Source organism: Podarcis liolepis (assembly GCF_965112155.1).
Source record: "Podarcis liolepis genome assembly, chromosome: 3".
NCBI classification, from domain to species: domain Eukaryota; kingdom Metazoa; phylum Chordata; class Lepidosauria; order Squamata; family Lacertidae; genus Podarcis; species Podarcis liolepis.
In genome coordinates, this window is record NC_139557.1 from 26,153,669 (window position 1) to 26,174,227 (window position 20,559).

A 20,559-nucleotide genomic window follows, 5' to 3' on the forward strand; every position below is an offset into this window, starting at 1 on the left:
CAAAGCCTTACCATTGAACAACAGGAGTGGGAAATCCCTGGACAGTGAAGTAAAGCCTGACAGACATCTTCTCCCAGACTGTGTGAGACCGAAGCCGCACCAAAATTTCAGGGGCTCGGCTGATGGTCTCTTCAACGGTATACCTTTCCAAAGCCATCTTCTCTTCTACCTGCAGCACAAGAGGGGAAATAAATTAAATAAACAGAAGAAGGGGAATACTAGGCAGTTCAGAGGCTCTTAGCATGGAAGGTGCTTGAGCAGGCCCACAAACTAAGGAAGGGACAAAGACCCTCTTACAGTACCATCCTCTGTATGGCAATTCTGTCCAGTTGTTCTCTGGCAAGGAGCCTGGCCGTGCGCATCTCCTCCTCCAAAGCGGACAAGCTGTGGACAAAGCGGATCCTTCTTTGTTCGCTCCAGTGCTGAGACTTTTGCTCCTGAACCCTGAAATGACCAGAGGAGGGGGGTGGGAAACGGCATGAGAAGAACCCAGCATCAAAGCCTTCACGTTGTTACTGAAACTCTACAGCAGGCAAATGAAGGCTATGGAGTTTCCTTAGTGGCATTAAGGAGATGCAGATTATGTACTCTGAACTATTTCCCTTCCCATGATAATGCAAGAAGAATCTTGAGGGGCAGATGCACAAGCATTCCAGCATCTTCTTCTTCCTCGTCTTCCTTTGCTGTGAGTGGCTCACCTAATTAGACCTAATTAGACCTTAATTGGTGCTGGGCTGGAGTGGCTCCACCAATGTCACTGAGACATTTCTTTATGTGGGGCTTAGCTGAACCTTTCCACCCAACCTACGATGGTTGAAAGGGTCCTGGCAAGAGAGCAGGGTCATAGGGGCATAACCCACTCACATTTAATATACCGTGTAATGCAATTACACTTGCACCCCTCCTTTCCTTTGAAGAGCATGTACGTTTGCAGTAAAACACACACCCCAACCACAGGGTTGGGGACTGGCTTAAGAGCAACCAGTGAGCTAAGTACGGATTTGAACCTGAGTCTTTCCACTGCACTACTCCAGCTCTCAGATCAAGGAAGGATTAACCATTAAGCAAAATAATCACGTGCTTAGGGCATCAAGGGAAGCGGGGAGCACCACAGAAATGCTCCATTGCTGGGATTACCATGGACCATATGGCACAGCTGAACCAGGTTCCACAAAAAAGGCTCCCACAATAAATGGAGGGAAATACATGCATATATATATATATATATATATATATATGCAGGTTTTGGTGTCTTCGGGTGTCTTCCCGTGTAAGAGTTGGGGTGTCTAGGCGACGTTTCGACGAGGTCTCACTCGTCATCTTCAGGCTGGTGCTTTCGGCTTCTTGTTACTGGAACAGAGCAGGATCTCAGTGTTTGAGTTCCTATAAATACTGTTGAGGGGGTGTGGTGTATAGCCTCCAACGTTCTGGGCAGAGAGGAAGTTCCCAGGTTAGTGTGCCTTTTCTTCTTTTGTTCCTTAATTACTTGAGGGATATCTTGAGTGATTTCTTGAGTGATATTCTGAGTACCACTTAGGTGGGTCATTAAGTGTGGATTAGTTGCTAAAGCTTTCGTGTCTTGACCTCTTGAGCTTGTGAAGAGTTTTTCTGAGAAGATGGCTGTACTGCACTTAGTTGTGCTCTGGCTTGGCTTCGTGTATAGGGGCGAGCTGTGGTTTTGTGCCCTGTGCCAGCCAGATCTGTGTAGGGATTGCAGGGGGGTGCAGCATCCGGAGGTGCCACTCTGGTTTGGCTACTGGATGGTGTCTGTAATTTATCTGTGGAGAGGGTCTGGGTTTGGGTCTGGTGTGGTTGATTGGTGATGGCGTTCTGTGTGCCTCTGGTTCTGGTGTCGGTTTTTGTGGGGAGGGCTAATTTCCAGATGTCTGGCAGGCGGGACGTGTCGTCACGCTTGTTCATGTTGTGAGGGTGTTTCTCTATCTCGATGGCTTCCATGATTATTCTCTTGTGGTGATGTTCCATGTTAAAGAGCAATTTGGAATCTGCAAAATTAATTTCGTGTCCTGTTTCTTTCATGTGTTGGAAAGAACAGCCTACACCCCAAAATACAATTCACTATGGAAATAGAAGCCAACAACCAACTTCCCTTCCTTGACGTCCTAATCTACAAAAAACCTGATGGCTCCCTAGGACACACTATCTACCGGAAAAAAACACACACCAACCGCTACTTACATGCACAATCACACCACCATCCTGCACAAATAAACTCCGTAGCCAAGACTCTCATCTCCAGAACCAAACGCCTGGCTGACAAAGACCACTTGACAACTGAGTTACAGAATCTCTCAAATGTGTTAATCGCCAATGGATACCAGCAAAACAGGGTTACGAAGCTAATCCAAAAAGAAACACCCCCCAAAAACCAAGACACAGAAGAAAACAATGGCATGGCCCTCCTTCCTTATATCAAGGGCACTACAGATAAAATTAGCAAAATCCTCCATAAACACAATATCAAAACAGCCTTTTGCACCAACCAAAAAATAGCCAATATCCTCAGAAACCCCAAAGATAAAATCCAGTTGGAAAACCAAGGGGTCTATGAAATACCCTGCAAAGTCTGCCCAGCCACGTACATTGGACAAACAAACAGACGAATAAATGCACGTATCGCAGAACACAAGAATGCCGTCAAAAAAGAAGAAAAAACTTCCTCTCTTTTCCAACACATGAAAGAAACAGGACACGAAATTAATTTTGCAGATTCCAAATTGCTCTTTAACATGGAACATCACCACAAGAGAATAATCATGGAAGCCATCGAGATAGAGAAACACCCTCACAACATGAACAAGCGTGACGACACGTCCCGCCTGCCAGACATCTGGAAATTAGCCCTCCCCACAAAAACCGACACCAGAACCAGAGGCACACAGAACGCCATCACCAATCAACCACACCAGACCCAAACCCAGACCCTCTCCACAGATAAATTACAGACACCATCCAGTAGCCAAACCAGAGTGGCACCTCCGGATGCTGCACCCCCCTGCAATCCCTACACAGATCTGGCTGGCACAGGGCACAAAACCACAGCTCGCCCCTATACACGAAGCCAAGCCAGAGCACAACTAAGTGCAGTACAGCCATCTTCTCAGAAAAACTCTTCACAAGCTCAAGAGGTCAAGACACGAAAGCTTTAGCAACTAATCCACACTTAATGACCCACCTAAGTGGTACTCAGAATATCACTCAAGAAATCACTCAAGATATCCCTCAAGTAATTAAGGAACAAAAGAAGAAAAGGCACACTAACCTGGGAACTTCCTCTCTGCCCAGAACGTTGGAGGCTATACACCACACCCCCTCAACAGTATTTATAGGAACTCAAACACTGAGATCCTGCTCTGTTCCAGTAACAAGAAGCCGAAAGCACCAGCCTGAAGATGACGAGTGAGACCTCGTCGAAACGTCGCCTAGACACCCCAACTCTTACACGGGAAGACACCCGAAGACACCAAAACCTGCATATATATATATATATATATATACACACACATACACACACACACACACACACACACACACACACAATAATAAAAATAATAAATCTAAATCAAGTGGAAGTATACAAAAAGAAACATCTTTTTCCATCTTACTGTACAGTTTATTAGTGCCTATATTTTGAATTAGATATATATGGCGGCACCAAACTCTTGGAAATGCCTCTGAAGGTCTTAATCTGGTTCTGTCTCAGATCCTTGGTGGTGGGTGCCCAATCACACAGGTCACTTAACACATGTATAGTGCACAGCCCCATGAGATTTGCTCACACATTATACTGAGGGCATCTAGGGCATATACCTGCGGCCACTCTCGTACTTTCCCCACCATGCCCTCAGTTGCCCTAGTTTCAAATGTTGAGTGAAAAAAAGGATTTCAAGGAGGGCACTGCTAAGGATGGTTCTCCAATAATATGTCCTTCAAGCTGTGTTTCAGCCTTCAAACATGAGTGGAGTGCTTTTAAGAACGACACAGAGTGCCCTGTGACTTCTATTGTATCTGCCAAATTGCTCATACACGTTGTTTTGCTTAGTTCTGCTTCCGAAAGTGGAGGGGGGGAGAAGATAGGTTGATAATGCAGTTAGCAACGCTGCTGAAAGATAATCAAGCCCTGCTGAAGTCCATCGGACTTCCTTCCTAGTAGCCTTGTGTAGGATTGCACTTTAAATGTGGGTTGTTATTGGTAATTGTATTGTTGTCAGACTTTATTGCTGTTTTACGGAGTTCCCTTGTGAGGTCATGGTCCTAAAAGGAGACCTAAAAGTCTCTTAAATAAGTCCATGGATTTTGTACAAAGAATTGCTCTTTTATTTCTTTGGCCTTCATTGACCCTTAGCCAATAGCTGTCAAAAACACTCATGTCATTACTTTAGGCCTTGAAAAAGCCCAGTTATTTTTCCCAGTTACAGAGAATGAGGTCATTGCTAGCAAGCCTCAGTCCCTTTAACTGAATCTGAAGCAAGCCAGGGCAGGGGCAGGAGGCCTCTGAATACCAGCCGATGCAGATCACAAGTGGGGAGAGTTGTGTTTCTCTTAGGTCCTGCTTATGAGCTCCTCATTTGGTTGGCCACTGTGAAAATGGGGTGCTGAACTATATGAGACTATGGTCCAGCAGACCTCTTCTTAGATTCATCTGTTGAAACTGGGCTGAGGGTGGGTGCTTGGAGAGATAATAAAATGGGATTTGAGCAGCCCATCTTAGACTTTTGTTATTTTTCTGCCTGAATAGTTTTATATACCCAAGTAGATGTGCCATGGGAGATCCAACATCACGATCTCCCGTGGTCATTTTTTTAAAAAATGGCAAAGCCATGGTCCTGCAGGAGGTCTTAATCTTTAATCCAGGAAGCATACTGAATTTCCCTCCCATAAGAACCAATAGGAGGGAACCTGAAAGGATGGAAAATGAGATAACACCAGAACCATTGTGGTAAAAATTGCCTTTTCTTCCCACCCTCAGCTTCCACCATGGGTGGCGTTCTCTCTCATCCCTAACATAAGATTATTCTCCCCGTTGTTCATCTTTTTTAAAATCACTGATCGGACTCCTGTGGTGTGGTTGCCCCAAGAATAGACAACTAGTTTGTTAATATGGCATTGGTAGGTCAAATCCTATGGGTACTTCCATCCCTTCTCCACTGGGGCCGCTGATTCGAAGGTGGGAAGTACCTATCTGACGCAGCCTCTCTGTGTGATCTAAAGCGTTCCAATTCTAATGCATCATGACAGCTGATCACAGCAGAGTAGCACAATAATGGCAACCGTTCTGCAAAGGTGTAATATGCAATCATGTACTGGGTTTTTTTACATTCTGTATCCAACGCTGGACTTACTTAGAAATTAAGAAAACCCACTGAAATTAATGAAGTTGCCTAACTTACATCCATTAATTTCACTGGGTCTGTTCTGAGTAGCCACATAGTTGGAAACCACCCTTAGTCCCTTGCAGCAGAATAGACTACATCTTCAAATTTAGATTTATTATTTAAAACGAGATCAGCATTCATATTCCACCCGCTGTGATGTCAAGGGGCTGCCAACAGGTCACTTGGGGACCCTTAACTTGTCTGAAAGGAAGAGGGACGGCGATCTCTCTATAACTCTACCTTTCATGACATGCCATGTCCATGTCCCTGGGGAGTATTTGTTGTGCAATACGTCAGTGGCCGTACAGCCACTCACACAAAACAGGAACAGGGCTGTCAGCATATTTATTACAGGAGTACATCTCTCGGCTGAAACTGAGATGTCACCTTAAGCTCCCCTGATGATAAATAGGAAGGGAGGAAGATAACTATATTATGAGTAAGTTGCCCAAACATATAGTTTTGGCCTTTAGCAAGAACTTAGCACAGTTGCTTACACTCCACACACACACACACACACACACACACACACACACACATTTCAGTGCAGATTCATACTTAATCCAATTTTTAAAATCTATTTTCAGTACGGGCATATGTCAGCTATGAGATTTACGAGACACTCAATGCTTCAGTATTCCAGGCCTAATAAATTAATAAGGAGCCCAGGACACTACAAGCATCTTGTCATGTTGACAGTTCTGCCAACGAAACTGCTCCTCATGGGTGTTTCAGGAGGTTTTGAGAGTTCTTAACGTAGGAAATGATTTCCTTTCCTGTTTGAGGACTTCAGTGGGGAAGTAGGGAGAATGCTGTAGTCGGCCATTATAAATATGCCCCAAAGCCACATTTACTGATGTGCCTGACAAAACACAATTCTTGGGTGCCAGAGACCCAAAGGCAACACATATGAAAACTGAACGGAAAACTAGGAACTCCCTGTCAATGATCTGGACTGGAATTTCAAATCAAAATGAGAACTTCGCCCTTCCTTGCTACTGCAGCTCTTGGCCGTGTTAAAATTTCTCTTCTATACCCATCCTCCTTCCTGCTGGTCCTCTCATATTCCTACTTTTGCCCTTTTCCTCCTTATTCATTTGGATCAAATTTTTCCTCCTCCAACACTCCCCTCTTATCTTGCCCTTTCTCCTGCCTTCTCAGACTCTGGTTCCTTCTCCTCCCCTTTACCTATTTCCTTCTGCTTCTCTGCCTCTCTCTGTGGCAGGGCTAGGCAAACTTTTTCTGGGCCATAAGCAAAAGTTGGCAGAGCAACCAATGAAATTTTAAAAAACAAAACCTTTGAACATTAGGCTAGTCTCTACACAAACACACACATGCAGCCTTCTCTATCCTCCATCCAAGGAAGAAAAGAAAAGGCATTAACAGAGTTGGAGACAATGAAGCCAAAATACTCAAAGGGAGTGCAAAGCAGAGCTCATGAGGGGTGTGGCCTGAAGAGGGGGTGTGGCCCACAGAGAGCTCCAAGGGACAGACAGAGAGGTCTGCATCTGGCCTTCAGGCCTGAGGTTTCCCATTGGTGGTCTGAGAACCTTAGCCAATGGCATTTGCACCATTCTTAGACAGCTCAGCCAATCAATAGGGTAGTGATTAAGGGAGGGACTATAGCTCCATGGTAGGCAACATGCTTTGTTTATAGAAGCTCCAAGGTTCAATCTTGGGCATCAGCAATTAAAAGGAACCTGAAGAGACAATACTGGGCTAGATGGATGAATAGTCTGGCCTGGTATAAGACAGCTTCCTATGAATCACTTAGTCTTTTCCACCATCACTTTCCTGACTTTTATATCCTGGCTGAAGAAAGCTTTACCTCATTGCCTGGGATTCGTGTAACTCCTCTTCAGAGGAGACATGATGAAGTCTCCTGGCACACAAGCGACACGTTGTCCTTCCCACATCGGCAGGTGCAGAATAGGAAACAGCATGTCTAGAAGCAGCTTGTCTGGAAGCAGCCCTTATATGCAAAGCAATGATAACAACTTTTACGATAACGCAGTGTTAAGATTTCCATGTCTTTCTGGAGAAATCAAAAAACTAGTCATTGGTTGACTTGCATAAATGAAATACGTTTCAGATTTTCTTTTGCCCAGTTGCTAAAATGGAGGGGGAGAAGTTATCCAAATGGCAATAAAAGGTCATTGTTGTTTCAGACTAGAGAGGTAACAGAATTTGAACTGAGAACCTAACAAGCTCCTCTTCGCTAACAGAAGCCTTAAGACAGATGCTCCAGTACTATGGTGAAGGGAAAGCACAGATGAATGCAGCTCCGTGACTTTCTTTCAGAACAGGAACAATGATGGCATCTGCTGGAGGAAAAAGTAACTTGAGTGGACCTGCCTAACACCACCGAGTGAACAAAGTGATAATGAGGTGTAATGGCTATGAGTTACTCGTGCCTCTCTAGGCTAATTTGCCTTGTTAAACCTTTCTGATTGCACAGCCCTTGCTCATCGCGGCTGCCTCAATCGCTGGCAGAATCCGTCAGTGGGCGTTTCTTGAACCTCTTCCAACATAAAAGTTGTTTGACACCCAGTCTCCTCCTCCTCTCACTGCGCGGGAGTCTTCTGCGCAGGGAGGGCGTGGGCAGCGGAGGACCTGGGCTCTCCTCACTGATGTCCAGTGAAGAGTCCTGGAGCCCTCCCTCCGATTCCCCCATCTGCCCCCCTTTCTCCCTGGTGTTGCGCTGATTAGCTTCCCCCTCTACTGAGCCATTTCTCCCCCTGCTGCTGGGTCCTTCGCTGGCAGAATCTGTGAGCCTCCCCTTCACCTCTCGCTCTGATGTCAGTTCCCTGACATGAGGTTTTCACATTGCTTTTGTGACAGCTTAGAGGAAGTTGGAGAAGGAGGAAAATAATCCAGCAAAGGCTGGATACTTCTCTCTGTTTCTTTGATGTGGTTCCTGCTTCCTACTATCAGTTTAGCTGGTAAAAATTTGTATTTCTTTTTAAAAGCTAAATATTGCATTTTAGCTGGCTGAAAATCTTTGGTTGAAACTCAAGGTGTTTTACAAGCTGAGACTAAGCAGTCAAAAGTAAACACTCGCAGAGTTTGCTCCCAGAAAACTATGCACAGAATCACAGTCATGCTGCTCCTAATAAAATGGATATACTACAATGTAACGCATTGTTTGCACATGTATATAATAATGGATGAACATTGCTGCCTCCGTTTTGGACTCTTCTCAAGACACAGCTATATGGACTGTTGTGGTGAGGCTGTGCACTGCAAAAATGTATCATTATACTTCTCCCAGTTCTTCAGCATGACCTGAAGGTCACAGCTTTTCCATTCACCTCTCTTAACTATTTGCACAGGGACAAGTCAAGCTTCTCATATATCCAATATGACACCAACATTTCCAGTCAACACCAGGAGAGTGAGGCAGATCCCATAACCCTCCAGCTTCTCATTCTTTGTTATGGCAGGGCTACTTTAAAAACCATTTGCTGTTCAGTGAAGCACGATTGTCATTTGGTACACTGGTTTGCTATTATTATTTTATTGCAAAACTCTGTATTACTTTTCCTCTGTCATCTGGTTTTGCGAGTGTGCGTTTGTGTGTGTGTATATATATATATATACATGTTGTTGGAAAATAAATAAAATCAAATCTGTTGGCTCAGATGCGCATCTTAGGACTGAGCCATTAGACCCACCGTGTACAACTTGTGCCCTGATTTGATGTACATCATAGGGTGATCCTTAACTTTGGTTAACCCTGCTGATTAATCAACCAGCAGATGGGTTGGTTGATTCAGGATACATATCCAATGCCTGTGCCAAAGCCTGTAATCAATAAAGTTGTAGCCTGTTTAAATCCCGAGTGGTTGTCCTCTGTTGATAGTGAATTTATCATGCTTTGGCCCCACCACCCTGGGCTTCACCCAGACCCAGAAGTATGGCACTTACCTTCTTGCTGAATATTCCTGAAGCAAATACCTCGTCTGAATATTGCGATAGGACTGGTCAAAGTGCTTGTGCCTCCTTTGATAGAATGGCACTGTAGACGACATCTTGGAATCTGCTACCACTCACTGCTCCTGTGAATTAAACAGTGACAATCCTATTTACCTGGGGCTTTCAGAACCTTTGTTGTTTCTCTTAAATTCTGGAGCTTGAATGGGCAGCAACAGATCGTGTTAGACTACTCTGTCAATTAACATGATGGAAGATACTAACAAATATATGGACTGAATATTTAGGATCATGTGCTAGGAGACATGCAGATAAGCCCTATGCAGGTTTACTTGCAAGTAAGTCCCACTGCATTCAATGAGATGTACTACCACATAAAATGTACAGCTGGGATGGGGAACGTATAACCTTCTGGATATTGTTGGACTGCAACTTCTGTTATCCTTGACATTTGTCCTAGCTGGCTGAGGCTGATAGAGAATGTTTGGAGAACCACTGGTTCCTCATCCCTTTCATATGGAATTGAATTATCGGGATGAATGCACGTGGGCCACTTTGGAACTAGCCTCAATCTCACATCACTTGAGTTCTCAACGCTTAGCGTCTACAATGAAAAATACGGCATTTGAACTGACAGCAGCTGATGCAAAATTTTCACGACAGCAAGCCATCTCAGAAGGAGCATTCACATGTGCATATTACAATGCTATAGACCAGGGAGCTTAGCTTTTTTTCAGTCAAGGAACTGTTGTCCACCCTCCAGAGGCCCACATGTCAAAGTGGATGTGATGAGAACTTCAGTTCTTAAGGCTGACTTCCTAATGGCTTCCCCCATCAGCTATTTTACACTCTTTCAAATCATTTATCCATTATTAAATTGAGTTAAAATGTGCTTGATGTTATTTATTTATTTAAATTTGTATACCATCCAAAGATCACAGGGCAATTCACAACATAAATGGCATTTCTATCTTTAAAAAAATGAAAACTGAGAAAATTGTTTGGTATCATGGTATTACACCAGGAATCAGTATTTTTAGCAGAAATTAAAAATGATGACTGGGGCTGCAGCAGATCTTTTTTCTGGGGGGAGGATAGATAAGGCCTGCAGGCTAGCCACCCACTACTATAATCAGTAGCCCCAATCCACCTAAAGACTGGAAGCTTACAGACTCTTACCTGGGAATGATCCTCACTGACTACAAAGAATTGGGCTACAGGTTCCACTGGAAGCAATAGAACAACAAGGTCATCTGCTACCATCTAGCTGGATCAGGGCTGCCTGATAATGAACATGCATGCAAGGCACCCAGCCTTCATGGGGCCATTTCAAATATTAAAGCCATGGCTTCCCAGGAGAGGGGGGGGGAATCTCTGTGTCCCTTTGAGAAAGTGGTAGCTGACCCAAGTCCCTTTGGGGTTCAACCTTCATTGAAAGAAGCATTCAGAGAGACAAACAATCAGACACAGAGCCTGCAAAGGCAGCTGCATGGTCCAGAAGGGACAAGGTTTATTAAGAGAGTGACATTGGCAACAAACCAAAATGTAAAATGCATTTCCAAACTGACCATATTTATATCCTGGCAGAGTCATTGCTCGATTAGCACATTATAACTTTGCTCCATTCGACATATGTCAGAAAGAGGTACAGCCTTCTCGTGGGTGTCTCTTTCTGCTTAGACAGATCAATTAACTCTTGCTTGCCCAAGAGGCCCATATTTCTGATTAAATTAATTGTTTTATGTTCACAGGGTTTTAGCCCCAAAGGTTTCATCTCGGGGTGGGGCGTTCAGTGTTTTTCCATATATTGCTTCTGTGGTTGTTACAATTTATATACCGCCCTTCATCCAAAGATCACAGGGTGGTTCACAGCATAAAATACAAAATGAGGACACAAATACATAGTAAAACAAGAGCAAAGATCAAAAGCAATCCAATACCCCCCCCATATAACAGCCAATTCTGAATAATTGCAGCTCAGGTCTGCAATTAATGTGACAAAATAATATCAGTTCTGGTTTGCCTGCACAAGTTTCATGCTTTTTCCAACAGTGAAATACTTTCCACCCAAGAAATGTACAGTGGTGCCTCGCAAGACGAAAATAATCCGTTCTGTGATTCTCTTCGTCTAGCGGTTTTTTCGTCTTGACGGATTAGCGGATTAGCGCTATTAGCGCTATTAGTGGCTTTTAGCGGCTTATCTGCTGATCGGATCAGCTGATAAGCGGCTTAGCGGCTTAGAAAAAGGGGGGAAAGGGGGAAAAAACAGCAGGAACTCGCAAGACATTGTCGTCTTGCGAAGCAAGCCCATAGGAAATTCGTTTTGCGAAGCACCTCCAAAACGGAAAACTCTTTCGTCTAGCGAGTTTTCCGTCTTGCGAGGCATTCGTCTTGCGGGGCACCACTGTATTACATTTTAGTGGCCCTTATAGCATTGAAAGGCACAGGATTTTGTCTCACCACTAGCTAATATAATCCCACCAGTTCTGTGGGGTGAATAAGACATTTCAATTACATAGAGCATTTGGGAATCTTTTAGGAATATTATTTGCTTTTCTTCTCATAGCAATTGAGAGGAGCGGTATAACTTTGCTATTTCAGTAATGTCTTATTTTGATATGATTGACCATTCTCTGTTGTTGAACTCTTCTCCAGAAACACCATCACTACATCCTATCAAGCACTGAAATGATCCATTGTTCTCTATTAAGCAGCAGGTCACAGAAGGGACATTATGAAGGCAAACCATACCAGAGCCTGTCGCAGCTGGACTGCCTCCTCCCTCCCGTACAGGGATGTTCTTACCATCATAGAACAGCTAGACCATTGGCCAAACTACCTCAGTATCATCTGAACTGACTGACAGAGCCTCCAGGATTTCAGGCAAGGTTTTCTTCCCAGTCCTACCTGAAGATGCAGGGACCTTCTGCATTCAAAGTAGATGTTCTGCTACTGAGCTACAGTCCTCCCCCTTCAGTAGTCCTATGGAAAGTTTTCCAGGAGGAAGAAAAAATACCAGCAATAGCCTCCTCAAAGTCTCCTCTAGCTGGACTTTCTCTCTACCCCACCATCACCACCAAGGTCACCTAACATCAACTCCTCTATGAGCAGGGTCCTGATGATTTTTTCTATCTTGATATTGTTTATTGTGGGGTTGTTGTTTTTTTTAAAAAAAAGGCCACTCATAGGCCACTTTGGATCAATTAGTTTTCTGAGAGCTAGAATATAAACCATTGCAATAAATACACACTAGTCTTCTGTCTATTGCCACACTCCCTTCAGATGCCTCAGAGCTCCATGAGTGTTGCGGTTACATTCGTCCACACTCCTTGTCATATGGAACAGTATTCTAATTTCTTCAACTTCATTGAAATATTCTCAGTTTGCAGCAAGGCACACATCCATCTCATGAGATTATTGCTTCATCTTTCTCAGTACAGAAAAAATGCTCAGTCGTCAGCTGGCCTGAGCCCACCCACAGCTTTGTCTACTTTGTGCTGCTGGAGGACCTGCATTTGGAACAACTGTCGAGTGTCAAAGGAAAGGACACTCACAGGTCCTTCCACACTGCTGTTTTGTTGAGGTTGTTTTCTACGGCATGTTATTGACCCAAAGCCTCTCCTCTTCCCCGAGGGGAGGAGTTGTGAACGGGTCTTGTTTCCCATGCTTCGCAGGGGGTGTGGATGGCCCACTGCGTCACAGGAAGTCCCGGGCCTGCATCATGCCCTCAGCCAACCAATCCAGCAGTTGGCTGGGGGATGTGATTTGCCGCTCTTAAGCAAACGCGGGACAGTGGCTCAGCCTGTTGGAGTGAAGTATAGTCTGTTCAGATCCAATGCCTAAGCCAATACCACTCACATTCTGTAACAAATAAAGTTGTGGCCATTTTTAGCCCATTAACCTAAAATACTGGTGTCCATGTGCAGTGGCAGAGCTTCATGCTCCAGAAGAGAGCAGAGAGCAGGTGGGGGTGGGGCTGGCACGTATCCTGGGGGCAGGGCTCATCGACTGTGGGGCATGGCGCCCAGCGCATGTGGGGGGCAGTCGCGATAGCACCTCACCAGGATTGCGCTGCCGGGGGCGGTGCGCTCCCCCCGCACTCCTCTTCCTCCACCAGTGTCAATGTATCTTATTTCATCATAAAGCTTCGACTCACAATAATAGTGCCTTAGTGATGGATTTGTTCTGATTCAGTTTGCTACACCTGAATTTCTATTCAGAAAGCTAAGGGTGCGACAAAATTGGGATGAAAATAAACCTGAACAATTCCATATAAAACATTATGGGATTTCAGCTGGAAGCTATGGGATAAGCACTGGTTGGGAATGAAGCAGTATGGCTGTCCCAAGACATTTGAAAGTGCAAACGGTACTAACAGGGTCATTTGTGCCCACCCAGATAGCACCACAAGCACAACTCATTCTGAATGTGCAATAAAATGGTGTCTGCAGAGCCACTAAAGGAAATGCACCTTCCAGTTGCCATCTGTCAGAAGCCAGCCTTTTTTCTTTCTTTCTTTCTTTTTGCAAAGGAAGGGAAATTCTATTAAGTCGGAACGATAGCTCACCCACGAAAACCCCATGCTTTATAAATGATGCATTATTTCACATATTCGCCTCACCTTTCCGTCACCCCCTTCCCTCTTAAGTCTCATCTGTGTTCAGATGATGAGTCTTCAGGAAAGGGAGCTTGTCGTTTTTAATTCCCTGCAAAAGCACTCGGCTCATTTTAAGTGCTGTTTAAATCACCGTCGTCATAATGCCTGGTTGGGTTTGGGCATGAGTGATATGGGAAAGCTTCTGGAAGCAACGTCGCCCACCGCTTTCTGACCGTGGGAGACTTCCTACTGAATTAGCATTCAGCTCAATCCCAGGCATTAAAAGAATTCCCTGTGCTAGCACAAACCCTGTCTATTTCTGCTTAGTCAAAATCCAGCTGACTGCTTTTTGTGAGGGTGTAGTGTCCTGGCCAAACCCTAGTGCGCATGGTTGCATCCTGCCTGTCCAAAGTCCACCTGAAATTGTAATTGGATGGAAGAGGTCCTCACTTCCTGTCCTAAGCGTGTGGGTCACGCTGCTATAAGGAGCGGGACATACATAGCATTCCCCACTAGAGGTGATTGGGTTACAGAGGTGGCCAAAGTCTGAAAAGAACCCTGGGCCAGAACTTCAAGATCTTACTTAGGTCAGCATCCACAGGGATACCACATCTGAGTCTTACTCTCACTAAAGGAGGAACTTGATAGGTACTTGACTCTCTGTGAGAGACAGGGTCCTCAGAAGCATTTCTCAGGCATCATGTGTGCTCTACATTTAAAGCATATGGCTTCCCCCAAAGAGTCCTGGGAGCTGGGAATCGCAGCTCTGTGAAAGGTAAGCTGCACTTCCCATGATCCTTTGGGGAAGTCAAGTGCTTTAAGTGTATGGTGGGTATAAGCCTCAGACTGCTGCAAGAGGAGATGCTGCAAGGTCCTCTGAGAAACAGAGAAGATCCGCTGCTTCCCTTGATTCTTTTGTGGGGGCCACATGCAGAAGGGCAATGAAATGAGCAGAATTTTCAAGAGCCCAATAAAATCTAGCCAGAACCTCAAAATAGCTCACATATTCAGACTCCTGCCTAGCATAAGCAGATATAAATAGGCTGCAATCCCAACTCCGCATATCTGGGAGGAAGCAACATTGAATTCAATGGGATGTATTTCTACACAGACATGGTTAAGGCTGCAGATTTCGTTACCAGCTATTTTGTTGTACACAAACAAGGATTTCAGTTCAGAAGAAAGATGGGTCTGACATATTCTTATAAATATTTATATATAAAATATATTCTTATAAATATATATCTTGTTTCCAATAATGTCTGTAGCATGTAGACTTTCTTTCTTTCTTGAACATGAACATAACATACAGTGAGCATAACATGCAACAATACAAACAACCAAATAAAAGACTTCCTTTACCCTATATCTGACCTTATTTACTTCTTATAAACTGTTTCCTTTATGAATACTTATTAAGATTTTACTATCTATAACTTAAATATCCACAAAGTCTCCTGCAGACATTAATCAAAACAAGTCCAGGTGTAGCAGGTAGACTTTCTATACCGTAAGACTATAGTCATATTAAACATTTTGGAAGTCTTTGAACCCAGTCAGTTCAATGCAACTCTCTAGTATTACTCGTGCAGTGCCACATCACAGGTTCTGACTTTTAGTTGCTGATTTAGCCTAAGATGTATTCTGTCGATTCCTAAGGACGCTTCTAAGAACCCCTAAAGTCAATTCCTAAACAAGTTACATGGAAGTATGTGCCTTTGAAATTGTTCGTGTTTCCATCAACCAATGAAAGAAATTCACCATGAGGTCATTTCCCCCTCATCATTTTGACCTGATGATGCTTCATGAGATTTCCATTGCCACAATGTAAACAAATCTAATTTAATCACAGAAAAAGTTTGATCCTCAGCACTGGTTAAAATACAGAGCTGACATGGACATGTTTCTTAAGTTGTTTGTAAAATGCAGAACTTTTCCATGATTGCAGCCCAACTGGCAGGCTGGAGAGAATGGGCACAAGATAAACATTTACTTCAAATCCATACCATTGTTACAGGAGAAAACCTGATGGAATAGAAATCATGCGTAATAAATGTTTTCTTTAAATTTTAAAGAGGGGGAACAAAACACAGGCCTCCCTGCTGCCCCCCATATAATCATTATATTTTTAAATCAAATGCTTGCTCAGGGTATAAAGGGTATAATATAAAAGCTTCTACACTGAGATCCAGCGCCGAGGGCGTTCTGGCGGTTCCCTCATTGTGAGAAGTAAGGTTACAGGGAACCAGACAGAGGGCCTTCTCGGTAGTGGCGCCTGCCCTGTGGAACACCCTCCCACCAGATGTCAAGGCAATAAACAACTATTTTACTTTTAAAAGACAACTGAAGGCAGCCCTCTTTAGGGAGGTTTTTAATGTCTGATGCTGTACTGTTTTTAATATTCAGTTGGAAGCTGCCCAGAGTGGCTGGGGAAACCCAGCCAGATGGGCGAGGTATAAATAAATTATTATTATTATTATTATTATTATTATTATTATTATTATTATTATTATTATTATTATTACACATGATGGCTATGTTCTTCCTTCATGCTGAGAATCACAGGAGCAGAGAGTGTGGTTGCACTCAGGTCTTTCTTGCATCTGGTTGGTCTCTGTGAGTACAGGATCCTGGATTAGATGGGCCTGATCCAGTTGGCTCGTCTTACGTCTCGTGTTCTTACACATGATGCAAATATAGCTCGGTGACGAGTGTACAGTGCTGCTTGCACCAATATCCCCAGTGAAGACCTCCTTTCTGCACTATAACCATGCCAAGCATGTATTGATAGAGCAGACCATGGGGCTGTAATGCTTAGATCTTTTTCAATGCAAACAGGGAACCCTTCAAGGCAAGGACATTGTAAGTAACCAGTCTTGCAATTGTCTTCAGGTACATAGGGAGAGTTTCAGGCATGGGTCTCGCTGAGTCCTGGCCCTAACTTGAAATGTCATGGATAGAACCTGGAAGCTTCTACATGCAAAGCAGATTCTCTACCACTGAACCCATTCTCCCAGCTTTTCCAATATACTAAGGAACTGTGGGGGAACCACAAGTTCCTCCACATTATTTTATGAATAATGTGAACAAGTCCATGATCCCTTTACGGAAATACAATGGATCAATGTATCTAACCAAATGGGGGAAAATCAGGACACTCCAGTTCCCTGATCTCTGCATTGATGCCAAGCCTATCTTGAAGTTGTTTATGAATGCTTCATCAGAACCTGATTCTGTCCAGAATTTTAATACAGAATCCAATAGCTCAGGAATTTTCAATTCTAAAAAAACATGTTCCTCTGTACAAGTACCAAACCCTTAACAAAAGTTAGAATTCATAAATTTACTACTTCATTGTGTTCCCGGAGCAACAGACTACCTCAAACAAAAGATGCAGACACATTTGGATGGCTTCAAACTCTTTTCTGTTTTTTAATGCTCTCAAAAGCAATATATACGAACCCACCCTCCCAATACAAAGCTCAGTGGGGATCTTGTCTAAAAGACTGGCCTAGAAATATTATAATACAGGACTGCAATAATTGGCAGTGCTGGGGAATGGGTGGAGAAATTAAGCCATGGATCATCCAGGGTGAGGTAAGCGAAACCGCAGCAATAGCATCCTGGCGGTGGCGGCCGCGCTGTTGCATGTTGGGAGGGGAAGGAGCCAGGCGGCAGTGAGGTTGGAGCTATTCAGATGCACTGAGAGAACACATTCCTGCCCTTGCTGCCACTTCAACCTCCCGGTAAGCATTGGCAACACTGCAGCTAGGGAGCTATTGCTCCAGCTCTGCCTCACCAGATGAATCTGCAACTAGCTACTCCACCCATCCTGCGAATGCACACAGGCACGGGCCAAAAGAAACATACAAACATGGCATACACACCACGAATTACACATGCACAGTGAGGGGATGCAGCTGGCAGGTGGGAAATGTCTTTTTGCCTTTCTCTCTCACCTTAATGAGATACCTGCACAGAGATGCTTTCACACAGTGCGCATTCAAGTTACAGAAATGGGACAGAAGTGTGTGCACATGTACATCATTAATTTTATGCACCTAAAACCTAGCAGTTCGAAAGCACGTCAAAGTGCAAGTAGATAAATAGGTACCACTCCAGTGGGAAGGTAAACTGCATTTCCGTGCGCTGCTCTAGTTCACCAGAAGCGGCTTAGTCATGCTGGCCACATGACCCGGAAGCTGTACGCCGGCTCCCTCGGCCAATAAAGCGAGATGAGCACCGCAACCCCAGAGTCGGCCACGACTGGACCTAATGGTCAGGGGTCTCTTTACCTTTACAGACTCGATGAAGAAAAACAAAGCAGAAGGAAACCTTCTCTCGCCCTTTTTCCCCCCTTCTCTCACACAAGCAAATGTATCCCGAAGACCATAGCCTCAAAGGATAAAGTCCCCTCTCCTCTTGGAAACAGAGTTCATGGAAGCCATGGAAGCAGCTGACAACAGCACCTGGGATTTGGTGTGGCTCCTTGCCCCATCCTTCTGCTTACGTCCCACCAGTGAATCCCACTGCCCACAGGGATTGGCTAAGCAAAGGGAGTTGTCTTGCGTAGCCTTGTGCATCATTTGCTGGAAACTGATCAAACCTCCTACACTCAGTCCATGTGTGTCCATCTGCCTTTTTTATTTTGGTGAGCACAGGAGTTGGGTTGACACACCCACATATTTCCCAAAACTCGGCAAACATTTTGGCTAGCCATACTTATACAGAACAAATCAGTTAAGTGTATATAAATGGTTACACGTTACATATGTTGGGAAGCAGTTGCTCAGGAACACATTCATAATCTCAGGGGTGGATAACCTATGCCCACTCCCCAAGATGCTGTTGGACTCCAGCTCTCATCAGTCCCTGCCAGGATGGACAATAGATGTGGTGAGGCAACAACAGGAGACCCTAAATTTCTCCACCCCTGCCTTACCTGTAGAACTTCATATATAACGTATTTTTGCTCTGTAAGACTCACTTTTTCCCTCCTAAAAAGTAAGGGGAAATGTGTGTGCGTCTTATGGAGCGAATGCAGGCTGCCCAGCTATCCCAGAAGCCAGAACAGCAAGAGGGATTGCTGCTTTCGCTGCACAGCGATCCCTCTTATTGTTCTGGCTTCTGAGATTCATAATTTTTTTTCTTGTTTTCCTCCTCCAAAAACTAGGTGTGTCTTATGGCCTGGTGAGCGAAAAATATGGTATATTTTTCTTACCCTAATCTGAATAATGCATAGGGTCATTTTATTGGAAGGCTCTGATTTTTGAAGTACCTAGCAAAACCTTTAAAAATTGCAGCTAGTTACTGTTACATTCCAATCTACCCCCTTTTAACAATTTTATGTATTTTACATTCTGTAACTTTTTACTCTTATGGTTGCTCACAAAAGTCAGTTAACTACAATCAAGCGTGCTGAGAAACTGCTGCAAATCATGGCCATCTTGGTCCCACAAATCCATGGCAACTTGATACGGGGGCACCTGAAAGTTTTATCACTTAGGTCACAGTCCTCTAAAGTCCCAGGGGACGGAGGACTTTTCAGGTCTCCTTCTCCATGGATGGAAGGAGTGGGCTGCCCTCAAAGAGAGAGGGAGAAATCTGCTTCTGACAGCTTCCAACTTGTGGCTGCAGAAAAGGCCTCCGCTGGTGCTTCTCCAACATCAAGCTCTAACATCGGAGGGGACAGTGATGTGCAGGGCCTTCCCAGGGCATTTTGCTGCCCGTGGTGGATTAGCAAACAGTTCCCTATCACCAACCCCAAGTAAGTATATATAGTACCAAGGCCTCCCAAGTTATTTTGACACCTGAAAACCCCATACACAAATCTTCCTTTCCCTGGCAGTAAAACTGCAATGACAAACTAAATAATAAACATTTCACTGCTCCTTTCGTGACACCCAAAATCTGCTGCCTGAGGTGTACATCTCATTCTGTCCTGAAAAGTAGACCTAACAATGATAGAAGAGGCTGTGGATTCGTGGCCCCTTTCTTTCTCACAACATGCCCTGGAATGGTGGTGGTGGGGATTATGCCATTGGGAGAAATGGGAAGGAAAGGTTTTTGGAACAGCAAGAAGCAACAAAAGGCCAAATCACAAGGGGGGGGGGAGTTGTCATTTCCCCCCCCTCCTTTCCAGCATGGTATAGGAAAAGGTGCCCTTTCTGAATTGGTTTCTCCCTCCCCTATAGGAATGCTCTGCCAACTCCCTGCATAGAAAAGGGACTTGTAGCAGATGCCCTGTTAAGCCTGAAGATCCAAAACACACTTTGAAGACACCCTGACCTTTTCATTGGATAGTAAACAATGTGAAACGAGTGAGATAGCGAAAGGGAGTCCGTTCCAAACATTTCAACTTCTATTATCCCGTCCTACGACGCCTCCATTGACTCATGCGCCTCCTTCGTCCAATTCCACTGTTGCTTTCTAGCAGGCATCATTTCCAGAGGGGGAAAAAAAAGATTTCCAAAAGCCTTTCCTTCCACTCTCACTCTCTCACCAGTCATGCAGAGGGGCTTGCCAAAAGGCACAAAGAGAAAGCAAACAGTAAATACTAGACAGAATCAACAGCCAGAATTCCATCTTTTAAGAAGTAGGATTTGAAATATATGGTAAACTCTAATTTAATGGATG

At 44.3% G+C, this 20,559-nt stretch overlaps 1 protein-coding gene across 1 annotated transcript in view; it reads right to left on the reverse strand.

Annotated features, from left to right (window-relative positions):
* MYOM2 (myomesin 2) overlaps positions 1-20,559 on the reverse strand; it is an 81,687-nt gene that overhangs the window by 60,494 nt on the left and 634 nt on the right. Inside the window, exons 2-5 of the mRNA XM_083495808.1 lie at positions 9,321-9,451; positions 7,222-7,365; positions 303-444; positions 12-169 (exon numbers count right to left, since the gene is read on the reverse strand). Coding sequence (XP_083351934.1) covers positions 12-169; positions 303-444; positions 7,222-7,365; positions 9,321-9,424 — 548 coding nt within the window. The 5' untranslated portion in view covers positions 9,425-9,451. The remainder of the gene's footprint in view (positions 1-11; positions 170-302; positions 445-7,221; positions 7,366-9,320; positions 9,452-20,559) is intronic.